This window comes from Oreochromis aureus, linkage group 11 (genome assembly GCF_013358895.1).
Source record: "Oreochromis aureus strain Israel breed Guangdong linkage group 11, ZZ_aureus, whole genome shotgun sequence".
NCBI lineage: Eukaryota > Metazoa > Chordata > Actinopteri > Cichliformes > Cichlidae > Oreochromis > Oreochromis aureus.
In genome coordinates, this window is record NC_052952.1 from 6,996,974 (window position 1) to 7,010,821 (window position 13,848).

The 13,848-nt window shown below is 39.9% G+C and overlaps 1 protein-coding gene across 2 annotated transcripts; it reads left to right on the top strand.

The window, feature by feature from the left end:
* The first annotated feature begins 963 nt into the window (after positions 1 to 963).
* rcc1 (regulator of chromosome condensation 1) lies at positions 964 to 7,671 on the top strand. 2 transcript variants are annotated; one of them, XM_031752477.2, is made up of 10 exons: positions 964 to 1,089; positions 2,301 to 2,397; positions 2,706 to 2,893; positions 3,006 to 3,185; positions 3,588 to 3,684; positions 3,785 to 3,907; positions 4,046 to 4,186; positions 4,302 to 4,421; positions 4,511 to 4,675; positions 6,889 to 7,671. In XM_031752477.2, the coding sequence occupies exons 2-10, from the start codon at positions 2,319 to 2,321 to the stop codon at positions 7,062 to 7,064; spliced, it is 1,269 nt and encodes a 422-aa protein (XP_031608337.1). In that variant the 5' UTR covers positions 964 to 1,089; positions 2,301 to 2,318; the 3' UTR covers positions 7,065 to 7,671. The 2 variants fall into 2 exon arrangements, with proteins under 2 accessions (XP_031608337.1, XP_031608345.1); XM_031752485.2 differs by having other exon boundaries at positions 968 to 1,089; positions 4,511 to 4,663.
* Positions 7,672 to 13,848: the final 6,177 nt, after the last annotated feature.

Here is a 13,848-nt window from a genome sequence, read left to right on the forward strand (position 1 = left end):
GCCCACTTAAGTTCAAAGTGAGCTGTATGTGGCTCACTGTGTAAAGTGAGTTTGACATCCTTGCTTTAGGGTGAGGAAGTGGCTATGTTGTAGCATCAGCTAAAGAAAGAAAGAAAAGACTGAAGGTAAAATATGTTCACAGATCTTTAAGGTCTGGGTTGGACAAAAGGAAATCTAGTTACAAAATATACAGATAAGGGACAACCTAAAAAAAGGTTTGTAGGTTACTGATAAATTCTTATCTCTTAATGTCAATTAGAGACATAAAAGCGATACAAGATGGATAAAGGTGAAAATCAAAAGATGCCCACCTCCCCTGTCTTAATATCAGCTGGTCAGCATTTTCTTTACATTACATACAGCTTCCGTAATTAGTGAATTGTACAAGATAACAGAACTATTAAATATATAAGGTAAAGGTTTTATATTACACATTCAACTTTAGATGAAAATACCACTACTTTTACATTGTTGTAGGGGGTTTTTTTTTTTGTTTGTTTGTGTTTTGTTAACAATAACTCTGTTACACTGCCCTATTACAGCTATTGACGTGTACCTTTACTTAAATTCTGCACTTTTTGAAGTACTTGAGGTACTGAGGGTGAGATGGAGCCAGATGATCTGCTGTGGCGACCCCTAAAGGAAACAGCCAAAACAAGAAGAAGGAGGAGTAGAAAGTACTCTCATATCTTTGGTTATAATAAAAACTGAGTGTTTCACCAGACGTTAGTACTTTTACATATATAACTGATCTGTAGCCAGTTTCATTCACCACAGTTACCTGTTCCAGTGCTGTTACTCGGTTCTGAGAAAGGTGATAGGAGTACTTTCTCCAGCACCAAGTATTACTTAATTTACGCAGATAAATGGCTTCGCCTGATGCCCTTTATACTAGATAGATAGATATACATATATACACTTATACACGTGAACCTCTGTCTGTGTCCATCAGCTCCATCCTCCTGTGTTACTGTCTCTTTAAGGAGGCGGGCGTTCCAAAGGTCCTACAGAACGTAACGTTGCACGTCTCGAGACCGGGAACCAGGCTGTGCACGTTCACTTCAAACTGCACTCTTCAATATTTTACAGGTCAGTAAATTATCACCTCCTACACTTTACAGATGGATTAAACAAGTATCGAGAAATACTGCTCCGCTGAATCGCACGCAGTTACATTGTTAAATTATGTTTCTCGGTTTCATTCATTCAATGTCACGCTAACACCCCAGCTAGCATTGGCTAGCATTGGCTAGCAAACAGTTAGCCGGCGTTAGGTTAGGCTGAAAAGCTTTACTTTCAGTGCCGGCCAACTAACTTTGGTTAAGCTGTAACAGCTTATATTTTCTTTCTTGCTTTCTCGCTGCGTTCGTTGCTCGTTGTGACACAAATATTTACAGTCAATCTTTACACCATATACAACTCGTTCAACAGCCAAGTTAACTGAATGTTAGCAAGGGCACATGGGCACTGCCAGCGTTAGATCACGCAGCTTAATTTAAACTGTCCAGCCCTGTAAAGGAGCTGATGGCACTATCCAAGTACTTCCTTATGAAATCCCAGCGTCTGTCGTACGATCTATAGTGGGGACTAAAAGCTGAAACTGACTCTCATTTCAAACTGTACCACGTGTCCTTATTTTGTGGGCAGTGGTCTCTTGTCAGCATGAGAAGCAGGAGTGAAGGAAGCACAGCTGTTTGTGGGGTGAAAGAACCATTGAAATTGGGCTCCGACAGCTGGTGAACCCTAAGAACTGGTGGGCAGACTTATAACAACAATAAAGGCTTTTTGTGTATTATGTCGGTTTGCTGGCTAGTCTGTAGTGCTGTCTAAGAATCAGGGCCACTGTGGTCTGGACTCTGGTTTGGGGGTGATTGTCGTCTATAAACGCTTTTGTATTTAGAGAGATCATACTAGTGTAGCCTGGTTTTCTCCAGGTTACACTAGTGTTTTGTTATTGTGGTCCACGTTGCTTTTCTGTCTGCAATTAAAATACTCATCATGAGTATCAGTAAGTAATATAGAGAGAGAGATGTATACTTTACTCATCCCCAGGGTAGACATGCAAATAACTTGTAGGTTAAATGTCAGCTGTTCATGTACTTAATTATCTGCCTTGTGTTGTAAATTTGAGACATTTGTGGTATCTAATAACTATCCTGTTTAGCTTTTTTGTTTCTTAATTTTGTGTGGTGTAAGAATTCTAGCGTAGTTTAAATTACTTTGTTGTATTGTTTAACTCACATTATCCAGTTAGTTAAGAAACGCACCCAATTTACACACAACCTTATGTTTTCTTAAAGTCCAAAAGTGTTTCTATCATGCCTGCCAAAAAGACGACCACCAAGAGAAAGTCCGCCGCTATTGTGGAAGATGATAAAGACTCCAAAAAGGTGAAAGGTAAGTCACTTCCTTTTTCAAAACAGGGGTTTATAGAGGGGTAACCAGATTCAGTTTGAACAACTGATAGTCCAGCTAAAAAGTGGCATTGCATTTAAACATGTACACCACTTCTATTTGAGTTTGCTGAAGTAATATATTTCTGTTAAGCACGTATTATGCACATATGTGAAACGAAGGCTTTGGCTCCAAGTGTATCACACTACATTGTCAGTGTTTTTATCCCCCCCCCAATCATTTTCTTGTATTTTCCATCAAACCAATAAAATTCAATGGTCACTATGAAATTGGTTGTATATGTGTTTCAGTTTCACACAGAAGTCATTCCAAAGAGGCAGGGCAAGTTCTTGTTTTGGGCCAAGGTGATGTTGGACAGTTGGGTTTAGGCGAAGATGTCATTGAAAGGAAGAAGCCAGCACTTCTGTCCCTGCCAGAGAAAATTGTGCAGGTGACAGCTGGAGGCATGCACACCGTGTGCCTCAGCGAAACTGGAAATGTAAGCAAACATTTTTCTTATTTCTCACTTTATAAAAATGCAATGGCAACCTCTTTGTAGCGTTTAACAAAGAGCTTCTTAGTTCCTCATGTAAACTGTTTTCTTTGTTTAGATTTACACGTTTGGCTGTAATGACGAAGGGGCTCTTGGTCGGGACACATCAGAGGAGGGGTCTGAGATGATCCCGGGAAAGGTGACGCTGAATGAGAAGGTGGTCCAGGTATCGGCAGGGGACAGCCACACAGCCGCACTCACAGAGGATGGATCGGTGTACATCTGGGGCTCCTTCAGGGTTAGTGAACTGCTAGTTAGGGAGCAATCTGGTCCTGAGTGCTGTCTCAGCAACTATTTTTATCACCCTTCCATTACTTTCTATGTAATTGTTTTTGTTCTTTGTTACATTTACTGTGTCTACAAAAGTTTCAAATCATTTTGCCTTCAACACTATATTATTATCCAAAACCTAAATGTTGTTCCTAAACATTTATTAATGCTGTAAAACAAATTTATAAAAACTATTTTAGTATATTGTAGTATGTATGCAGTGGAATCAGAAAGCATTTAAATTTAATTAATAAAATCACAATCTTCTTGTAATTCTACACAATGTAGGGAAAAGACTTTGAAATTGCAACTGCTTACTTAATGTTTTGACTGTCTAAAATAATGTCTACATATTACCCTCTTTTCTTAGGATAATAATGGAGTCATTGGTCTTCTGGAGCCGATGAAAACGTGTGCTCTACCAGTTAAAGTCCCTTTAACAGAACACGTTGTTAAAATAGTTTCAGGTAAAAAAGAAAAAGTTTTTGTTTAGTGCTTTATGTTACTGTGTGCGCACTATAAATGAGTTCCTAACAGGGATATTTGTGTAACTGATTTCTTTACTAGGTAACGATCACATGGTAATGGTGACGCTGGAAGGAAATCTATACACGTCCGGCTCAGCTGAGCAGGGGCAGCTGGGAAGAGTGCCTGAACACTTTTCAAACAGAGGAGGCAGGAAAGGCCTTGGTAAGTAGCACACACCTTTTCTGTTTTTGGTGGATAAAAAACTGTAGATTTATGTTAATATCTGATTACATAAGCATTTCTTTTTTATAGTGTCTTTAATGTACTATACATCACTCCTGTTTATTTTTGTGATCTCAGAGCGGCTGCTGGTTCCACAGATGGTAAAAGTGAAAGGGAAAGTTCACTTCGTTGACGCCTTCTGTGGAGCGTACTTCACCTTTGCTGTGTCAAAAGAGGGCCATGTGTATGGATTTGGCCTCTCAAACTATCACCAGCTGGGTCAGTGTGACTCGTCACTCCTGCGTTATCCTTTGTAAACTCAACTGCCATGTGCTATTTGTGACTGCGACAGATATCATGAAGTGACTGTATCATTTCAAATTATTCTTTTTAGGCACCAAAAGCACCAAGATGTGTTTTGTCCCTGTAAAGCTTACATGTTTCAAGAACTCAACCACCGCCTGGGTAGACTTCTCTGGAGGACAGCATCACACACTTTGCCTTGATGCTGAAGGTAAGCTGACTGTGTGTAATCGCAGGCAGATGTTACACATCATCCTTTAGCACTCGAGTCAGCTGGAAGGTTGGACTCTTGTCTTCCAGGGCAGGTATATAGCCTGGGCAGAGCAGAGTATGGTCGTCTTGGTCTGGGAGAAGGGGCTGAAGAGAAGAGCGAGCCCACACCTGTGATGGGGATAGAGCTGGCTAAAGGAGTGGCATGTGGGGCGTCTGTCAGCTATGCAGTTACCAGAGAAGGTGAGAACCAAGGTAATCAGGGGATGGGAAGAGTAAAACAATTGAGACTGTTTGCAGCCTTTTTGTTTTTATTTTTTTCTGAAGCATTGAAGTGCAATGAGACACCATACTTTGCCTTAAATCTATCTAGCTTTAAATTTGTCCTACAAACACATGGCCCCTCATTTCCTGTTTGTTTAGACATTGCTGCTGGTGACAGTGAGATAGCAGCAAGTTTAATCCAACTTTAGGCATGAGGAGAAAGTAATGTTGAGTTTATTAGCAGGAGATGACAGTTAATCAGTTTTGACACCACATTTGTTGGGATGACATCTGTTACCCACCAGCTAGTAGCTAGCCGGGGTTGAAGGTTCACTAGACGTTAACTACCAACTTACTCTACCAGTCACATCTGCGCACACCTTCTCATTTAATGGTTTTCCTTTATTTTCATGACTACTTATATTGTAGATTCTCACTGACAACTGATTATCAGAAGTGTGAGATGCTTGAGAATATACTCCAGTGACCTGTTAAGAGCATGAGTTTATTAAACTTCACCGAAAAAGTTGTGAATGTCTTTATTTTTAGTTAGCACATACGTTAAACATGGAATTATAGTTAGTAAAGAAAAGTTTGAAATAACTCAAAACATGTTTTATATTTGAGATTCTTCAAAATAGCCACCCTTTGCTTTGATTACTGCTTTGGACACTCTTGGCATTCTCTCGATGAGCTTCATGAGGTAGTCACCTTGAACATTCTCCTTCAACAGTATTGAAGGAGTTCCCAGAGATGCGGAGCAATTGTTGGCTCTTTTGCCTTCACTCTGTGGTCCATTTCATCCCAAACCATCATGATTGGGTTTAGGTCATGTGACTGTGGAGGCCAGGCCATGTGGCGCAGCACTCCATCACTCTCCTTCTTGGTCAAATAGCGTGGAGATGTATTTTCGGTCATTGTCCTGTTGAGAAATAATTTAGGTCCAACTAATGGCAAACTGGATGGGATGGCATGTCGCTGCAGGATGCTGTGGTAGCCATGCTGGTTCAGTTTTGAATAAATCCCCAACAGTGTCAACAGCAAAGCACCATCACACCATCGTTGGGAACCATGCATGTAGAGACCATACGTTCACCTTTTCTGCATCACACAAAGACATGTGGGTGGAAGCAAAGATCTCAAATTTGGACTCATCAGACCCAAAGCACAGATTTCCACTGGTCTAATGTCCATTCCTTGTGTTGTTGTTTTTCCTTAGTCGTGGTTTCTTAGCAGCTATTTGACCATAAAGGCCTGATTCGTCTCCTCTGAACAGTTGATGTAGAGACGCGTCTGCTACTGGAACTCTGTGTGGCATTTATCTGGGCTCTAATCTGAGATGCTGTTAACTTACGGTTTCTGAGGCTGGTGACTCGGATGAATTTATCCTCAGGGGCAGAGGTGACTCTTGGTCTTCCCTTCCTGGGGTGGTTCTCATATGAGCCAGTTTTGTCATAGTTCTTGATGGTTTTTGCGACTGGACTGGGGGACACATTCAGAGTTTTTGCAATTTTCCGGACTGACTGACCTTTAGTTTTTAAAGTAATGATGGACTGTTGTTTGTCTTTATTTAGCTGATTGGTTCTTGCCATAACATGAATTCTAACAGTTGCCAAATAGGGCTGTCAGCTGTGTACCAACCTGACTCCTGCACAACACAACTGATGGTCCCAACCCCATTAAGAAAGCAAGACATTTCAGAAATGAACCCTAACAAGGCATAACTGTGAAGTAAAAACCATTTCAGGTGACTACATCATGAAGCTCACTGAGAGAAGGCCAAGAGTTTGCAGCACTGTTAACAAAGCAAAAAGTGGCTACTTAAAAGAATCTGAAATATAAAACATATTTAGAATTATTTATAAGTTTTTTTCTTTGCAAAATAATTCTATATATCTTGCCTCATATTTGATGTCTTCAGTTTGTATCTATAATATAAAAAGTAGTACAGATAAAGAAAACCATTCAATAATGTGTCCAAACTTATTCTTTAATGGTTAGACAGTTTTTAGATATGGAAAAAAAGTCTTCAGTAAATGTGTGACTGACTGTCTGACACAAAATTGTGAAGCAGGATTCTTATCAGAGCCATCACTCACAGTGCAACAAGTACTAAACTTTCACTCCTGGGTTTTCATACAGTCGACACCCTTAGAGAATAAAAGATTGCTCGCTCTCCTTACTGTTACTTTTTCCTACTCCAGGATCTGTGTATGCCTGGGGCATGGGCACCAACCTGCAGCTTGGCACTGGAGAGGAAGATGATGAGTGGAGTCCTGTGAAGATGACAGGCAAACAGCTGGAGAACCGTGCAGTACTGATGGCCTCCAGTGGAGGGCAGCACACCGTCCTTTTGGTCAAAGACAAGCAGGAGAGCTGATGTCCTGCACTGACAGAGAGTGAAGGGGGCGCTTCAAGGTGGGGCCATGTTCAGGGTGCCTAAATCAGGGGAAGGGGGTGGATGTATGTGACTTCCTATGCTGAGCCGAGGGAGTGTGAGACGTGCATGATAGAGGGGAGAGGTGAGGTTTGTCCTCTTTTATGGAAGCTCCTCTGCTCTTGGCATTGGGGAATGTGTTGTGATGTTTTTGGTAGATCATGACAAATGAAAGACTATTTTTTTTAAAGCTAGTTTTTGACAGTCCTTTAAAGTCTTTTCATCTGGTCATTTGTATGACTCTAAGATGTTATATGTGATGTTTCTGAATTTGACTGTGCATGTACATAAAGGAAATGGCAGTGCAGGATGTTTAAGGACATAAAAATAGTCTTTTTAATGTTTTCTTTAAAGCAATAAGTAGATTAGACCTTTGTCAGACAGGACCTGTACGCCTGGTGAGTTTAACATGTGCGACTACTGTTCGTTATACCCAGTGCACACAAATTTGTTGTAACTGTTTGGACATTTGGTAACACATCATACTGTATCCTGTATTTTGTTGCATTTCCTGTCTGAAAAATAAAGCTGATTTCTTTTTTAAGGAAAATACAAGCCACATTTACTTCATTTCATTTACTGTGTATTAATAAGATGCTGATTACAGCTTTTTGATAGTAAACCCTTGCTGCTTTTCTTTAACTGTAAAAAGAACATTTCTCTGTGTGCGTGTGTGTGTTTGTGCTACTTTTTGCTGCAGAAAAGGCAAATAGAGGCCCACTCACTGAGCTGTTTATTGTTGAATACTCATGCAACACAATGCTGGAAACATTGCTAAGAGATTTTAGTCCATGTTGACATGACAGCATCGCACAGTTACTGCAGGTTTGTAAATTGTACAGTCATGATGGGAATCTGCCTTTCCAACGCATCCCAAAGTTGCTTTACTGGATTGAGATCTGGTGACTGTGGAGGCCATTCAAGTACAGTGAACTCAAGCAGCCTTCAGCAGATGGATACGCTGTGGTTATAAAAGCATGAGCAGCAAAAATAGTCAGGTAGCCTGTGGGGTTTAAAGCATGTTCATTTGGTATCAAGGGACTGATATATAGTATAAAACGTTCCCCACACCATTACAACACCACCAGCAGCAGCCTGAATTGATGATACAAGGCAGGATGGATCTATGCTTTCATGTCGTTATGAGTTACTGTTGCCTTTCTATCACCTTGAAGCAGTCTGGCCTTTCTCCTCCGACTTCATCAAGGTATTTTTTCCCAGAGAACTGCCGCTCACAGGATAGGTTTTTTGTGTGTTTGTTTGTTTTTGTTTTTCAGACCCTTCTCTGTAAAACTTAGATTTGTGTGAGAAGTCACTTAAATCACTTTTCTCCCTCATTCTAGTGTTTGGTTTCAAATTGAGGTCATCTTCCCCTTGTTGCTGCCAAGTAATTGGCTGATTAGATATTTGCATTAAGGAGACGTTGGACACGTTTAGCTAATAAAGTCCCAGTGGGTGAACAAAGCCTTTAAAATACAAAAGCATTGCACAGTTCTGCAGTGGTTTTTCTGATAAGTAACCCCCTCAACATCACTAATGTTTCCTTACTTCGTTAATCCATTGTTATAATGTAAGACCTGAAACATTTATTCTGTGTGTCATGTTATTTCTAATTAAATAACCATTATTTATTTATTTTACTTGTTATAGAACCTGCAGTCTAGATCATATAAAGATCCTTGATTCTGTAAAAAATATAGTGTTCCTTTGATCCACCTTCAGGGCATCAGTGGGCTAAATGTTAGAGATTGAATCTGCAGGGTTTGGAAAGGTTGCCAGGAGATGTCAAGGACTGATGCTTTTATCAGCTTTCCACATACTGAAGCATTCAGTCTTATTATAGTCCAAAAGCTTCTTGGCACAAAGACTCACATTCATACAGGAATTCGGCAATGACATCCTGCCATTAGTTCCTTTCACTCTTGGAAAGTAAAAAATGGGGTTTCTCATAGTGCTCGTGGGCTCTGATCCTCGTCATTTCACTAATAAAAGAGGAGAACAACCACTCTCACACACCTGCACACGTGCACAGTCACTCAGAGATCTACATGTGTCTCTCATAAGCTCATATTTGGGTACCACTCTCTGCAGGACTTTAGACTACACACCTCTGACGGACTCTTCAAGAGCAGCAGCTAAAAAAAAGAAGAAAACATCACAAATTTAGCATCATGTAGCTCTGCATCAATCTGGGATGTAGCAGCTCTTGAGTTACCCTGCTGCTTTTTTGATTAACATGCAATTTCATAAAGTCTTGAGTGCTATTTCTCAAGTGTGACCTAATCATGAAAATCCAAAGTGGGTTGATGACTTGAATTCTTTGGAGAGCTTTTCTCTGAGTTTCTTTCATTTGCTGGTAAGAATCTGTTAAAGGCGTGCAGCAGGAAGCAGTTGGCCAAATCAATCCGTCTTTATATCGAATTTCTGCCTCATATAGAATTAACACAGTTAGGATAAAATGCCTCTGAATGTGTGTTTGGGCAGGTTAAATGTAGAGAGGAGAAGGAGAAGAAGCAGCCTCAGAAACACTGATATCGACCAAACGGCACACTTCACACTGATGTGTGTTTTTATTCAACTTAAAGCACTTTAAAGATGCACTGCTTAATAACTTGCATTTAGCAAGTGGAAAGAGACAATGGCAAATCCTGATATGCAACAATATATTACAAACTACTCAAACATTCAGTAGGTGCAGATATTGTATTTAAGCAGGCACATGATTCATGTTAGGATGTTGTTTGGTGTCAGGCTTTAATAGGAGGAGGGCTCACTTGGAGAAAACATGCCTGAGAGCATGTGCAGTGACGAACCTTATTAGTGAATAAATGACTCTCTTGCTGTTAAGCTGCTGGTCCTCCATCCTCTGTGATCCATGCTAGGAGTTATTAGTGACTGCCTTGATAGGTTGAACTGCTCATTTGAGGGAATCTCCTGAGGCCCACAGCAGTGAATCAAGAGCTGCGCAGAGGCTTAAAAGAAGGCAACATCTTTTGAAAATAATGCTTTTTTTTTAAAGACGTGTTGTCTTGATGGGATAACACAACGCATTAAACACTATTAGCAAAGCACAATTGTATGTGACGCATCCCTTCAATAGGATGTGATGTATCTGTCTTATGGACTGTGTTTAGCACTGGGTTTAAGTCACCTTCATGGACAGCAGCTAACTGACAGCAGGGAAGAGGGAAACTGAGACAATCTCGTGAAGGAATTGAGTAATATAGGCTCAAACCACATCTTTAAACTGTTATTCTGACCTGAACTGGTTACCTGTAAAGTTTCACGACTGCATCCTCTTCATTCTAGTACCTACGCCATCCAGCCAGGCCTCATATGTAGGATAGGTCCCTGACTCAATGACTTATATACAAACCACTGTGTAAAATGTAAATAAAAACATAATGCAATGATTTGGAAATCCCATAAATCCAGATTTTATTCACTTTACCACACAAACACTATCTGATGTTTAAACCGAGACATTTAACAGTTTCTTAAAAAAAAAAAAAGAGAGAGAGAGAAAGCTCATAAAAAAGAATTGGAATGAGACAACAAAAGCCTGGAAAAGAAAAAGCTGGAATAGAAATGGGTTTATTCATTCAATCTTATGTTTAATCTCTACCTGACCGTCTACAGATACAAATCTACTGTAGCGAGAAGCAGTAAGAGAACAGACTGACAGCATTCTGCCCTGTTCTGCATTGTCAGCCTAGATGAGATTGTCAGCCATGCAGAGATGTCTGTTATGTGTTTTATACTGAAAGATTTATATGACTGCGTCATCACGATATAATGGAGCTCAAGTTGTGTATTTATCCCAGTCTCCCAAACAAGATAATTGTCTTTTATTAAGCCAAACAACAAATCTGAGCTTTTGCTCCCAGCAAAGCGATGTAAGCAGGGACATGCACAATGCAGCGCTGTTGTGAATGCTTCAGTCAGATTCCCTCTGTTCTCCATTCTGTTGAATATGAGCATATGAGCCGCCATGAGCGAGGGTTAAAACACCAAAGCACTTCATTAAGCGTGTGTCACTCTGCAGCTGGACTACAGCATCTCAGTGTTTGACTGTACTTGTTTTATAGAAAATGTGAAACATTGAAAAAATTAAGCAAATGTCACAGTTGTGGCAGTGCTGTAAATCTGGGTGCTTTGGGGGTGAGCATGCAGTCTTGTCAGAAGCCAGACAAATGTATTTAACTAAATTCTTGATTTTTTTTAATGCTTTGTCTTTTAAACAGCGAACGTGCAGGCAGAGCCATGTAACTGTCATAAGGAGCACACTTTTAGTGAGTGTTGAAAGAAATCTTCAGCAAGCTCTGCTTTCCTTCACTCTCCCAATCACAGATGTGTCTGGTCTCTCTTTGTTAGCACTGTGATGTAATACACAGGACCGTCTGAGACATCAAGACTGAACATTTCTCACTCTAGGCGTTTGAGTGATATATTTCAACTTTCACAAGAGTGATGAGAGAGCCTGATGCCATCTAAGGTTTCTTTTTTCTGAGACATCATCAGTCATTCTGGGCAGAGAATCTTATCAGTCTTTAAAAAAATGAACATTTGAACACATAATCCATCAGCCACAATAAATAAATATATATGGCCAAGATGTTGTGTTCGCTTCATCTTCCCCAAGCCTGGCTGACATTTGCTGCAAGTATGTGTCACTTAAGTGTTAAACGTGTCTGTAGTGTTTTCTTCTCAGGCAGTTGCTCAGTGAGAGATTGTTTTGAATGCACTGCGGAGAAATTCGTTCTATCCTTGTATTCTCCAAGATGAGTTAAAAAATAAAATATAATTAAAAACACATCGCTAGAGCAGGCACAGCATTGCCACATTATCAATCACAAAGACACGTTATTTCTTTAATTTTGATTTGCTATAGAGCCAAAGAGGCGCTGCAGAAGACATTAATTAGCGGGGAGTTAAACTAGCATGTTGATTTTGGTCTTCTCATGGGATTTGTTAACAATAGCATAATACAGTATTGTGCAAAAGTCTTGAACCAACACTTGCTTTGTTATGTTTTGCTTCTGAGGAGCCAGACTTTGTGGCGTTGTGTCTTTTTTAAGCGCACCTGAACAATAGTTCTTCTTTCAGAAGAGTGATTTTTGTTGTTGTTGTTTGTTTGCTTAACAAGATTTAACACTGACCTATGAATCACTGAAGGATAGAAAGGCACCTAACTAAAGGGATGAACCAGTGTTGTGTCTACACGTAACAGAGATAACAGAACCAATTTTAAATTGCATGATTAGCCTCTGTGTTACTAGCTACCGGTCACAAAAACGGATAATTTGTTACCATTTCTTTAGTTAAATCTATTTAAAAATGCAGAATAAAACACAGTTCGACAGGTATAAAATAGTATTCCCCCCCCCCAAACTCTGCCAAATTGAAACAGGACAAATAAGGACAAAAGAAGAAATGGTGGGCCTAAACAACTGTCTACAGCATATGAACAGTATCTGAAAGTCATGTCCTTAAGAAAAACGAAAAAATTCAGCAAAGACCTGAAACAAGAGCAGAGAGACAGATCTTGTAAAGATTGATGGAATTATGAACGCAGAAAAGAATCATCAGATCTGGATTCGATCCATCATGCAATATCATCTAGAAGCTTACATTTTTGCCATGACAGTGATCCCAAACTCACTGGCAATGCAGTAAAAAACATACCTGGATAGAACAACACACGATGGACCACCATTAGATCATGGATTGGCCTCCCCGAAGCCTCGACCTCAGTATTAGTGAAGCAGTGTAAGATCACCTTAACAGAGATCAGAACAAAAGGCAGCCAACATCCAAAGAAGAGCTCTGAATGTCCTTCAAGAAGCCTGGAGAACTATTCCTGAAGACTACTTAAAGAAATGATGTTCATGCTGTGTTGAAGAATAAATTTTGTCAAATACCGACTTTCAAGCTCAGCATTTGCCTCATATACTGTATTTCCAGTCACCTCAAATTCAAATTCAATTCAAATTCTGATCAATTCAAGTTTGAAGCAGATTCAGTTAACACTTATCAGAATGTGGCAGACCGAGAGACAATGACACCAGTGACAAAACAAAAAACACCTTGAAAGTAAGAGTTGATTAAAGTTGATTACATTTCACATAAACTACACCTTTCTTTTACATCTTTAAAATTAACAAACTGTTGCACTTAGCTAGATTAACGTGATGGTGTTGTGTTTAGTATGTTGCTTTGTCTTTGTACTGCTTGAGTAAAGATTTTTTTTCTCTTTCCTACAATATCAAGTAACAACTGAAAATAAAATAAATAATAAAATCAAATGGACCCAACAACCTGATGATCCCCTATGAGCAAGCACTTTGGCAATGGTGGACAGGACAGAACACTCCCTTTGAACAGGAAGAAACCTGTGACAGAACCAGGCTCAGGAAAGCTGCCATGTCATCTGCCATGACCGGTTGGGGAGGGTTGATGGCAAAAAAGTTAAGTTTCTTCAATTTGAAGAAAAGCCAAACAGCCTTAAGAAAAAGTTTTTGACCCTTTTCTGTAATGAAATCCGACGTTTAGCAGGATCTCTATTGACTGTTCCTTCTCTGCTGTCTCTACTTGTACAGGTACTTGTACTTTGCTAGAATCACTGGATTCTACCAGATTTTTTTTTTTTGGGGGGGGTCATCCCAGGTTTGACACCCAGCCTCTGCTGATCTGATTTATCTGCAGGGAGTGGATTGACCTTTTTACT

Bases quoted from the DNA above. Each gene is read 5' to 3' on its own strand.
- rcc1 (XM_031752477.2), top strand. From the start codon at position 2,319: ATGCCTGCCAAAAAGACGACCACCAAGAGAAAGTCCGCCGCTATTGTG. The intron at 2,398-2,705 runs GTAAGTCACTTC...TATGTGTTTCAG, and splicing joins AGACTCCAAAAAGGTGAAAG to TTTCACACAGAAGTCATTCC. The intron at 2,894-3,005 runs GTAAGCAAACAT...TTCTTTGTTTAG, and splicing joins GCCTCAGCGAAACTGGAAAT to ATTTACACGTTTGGCTGTAA.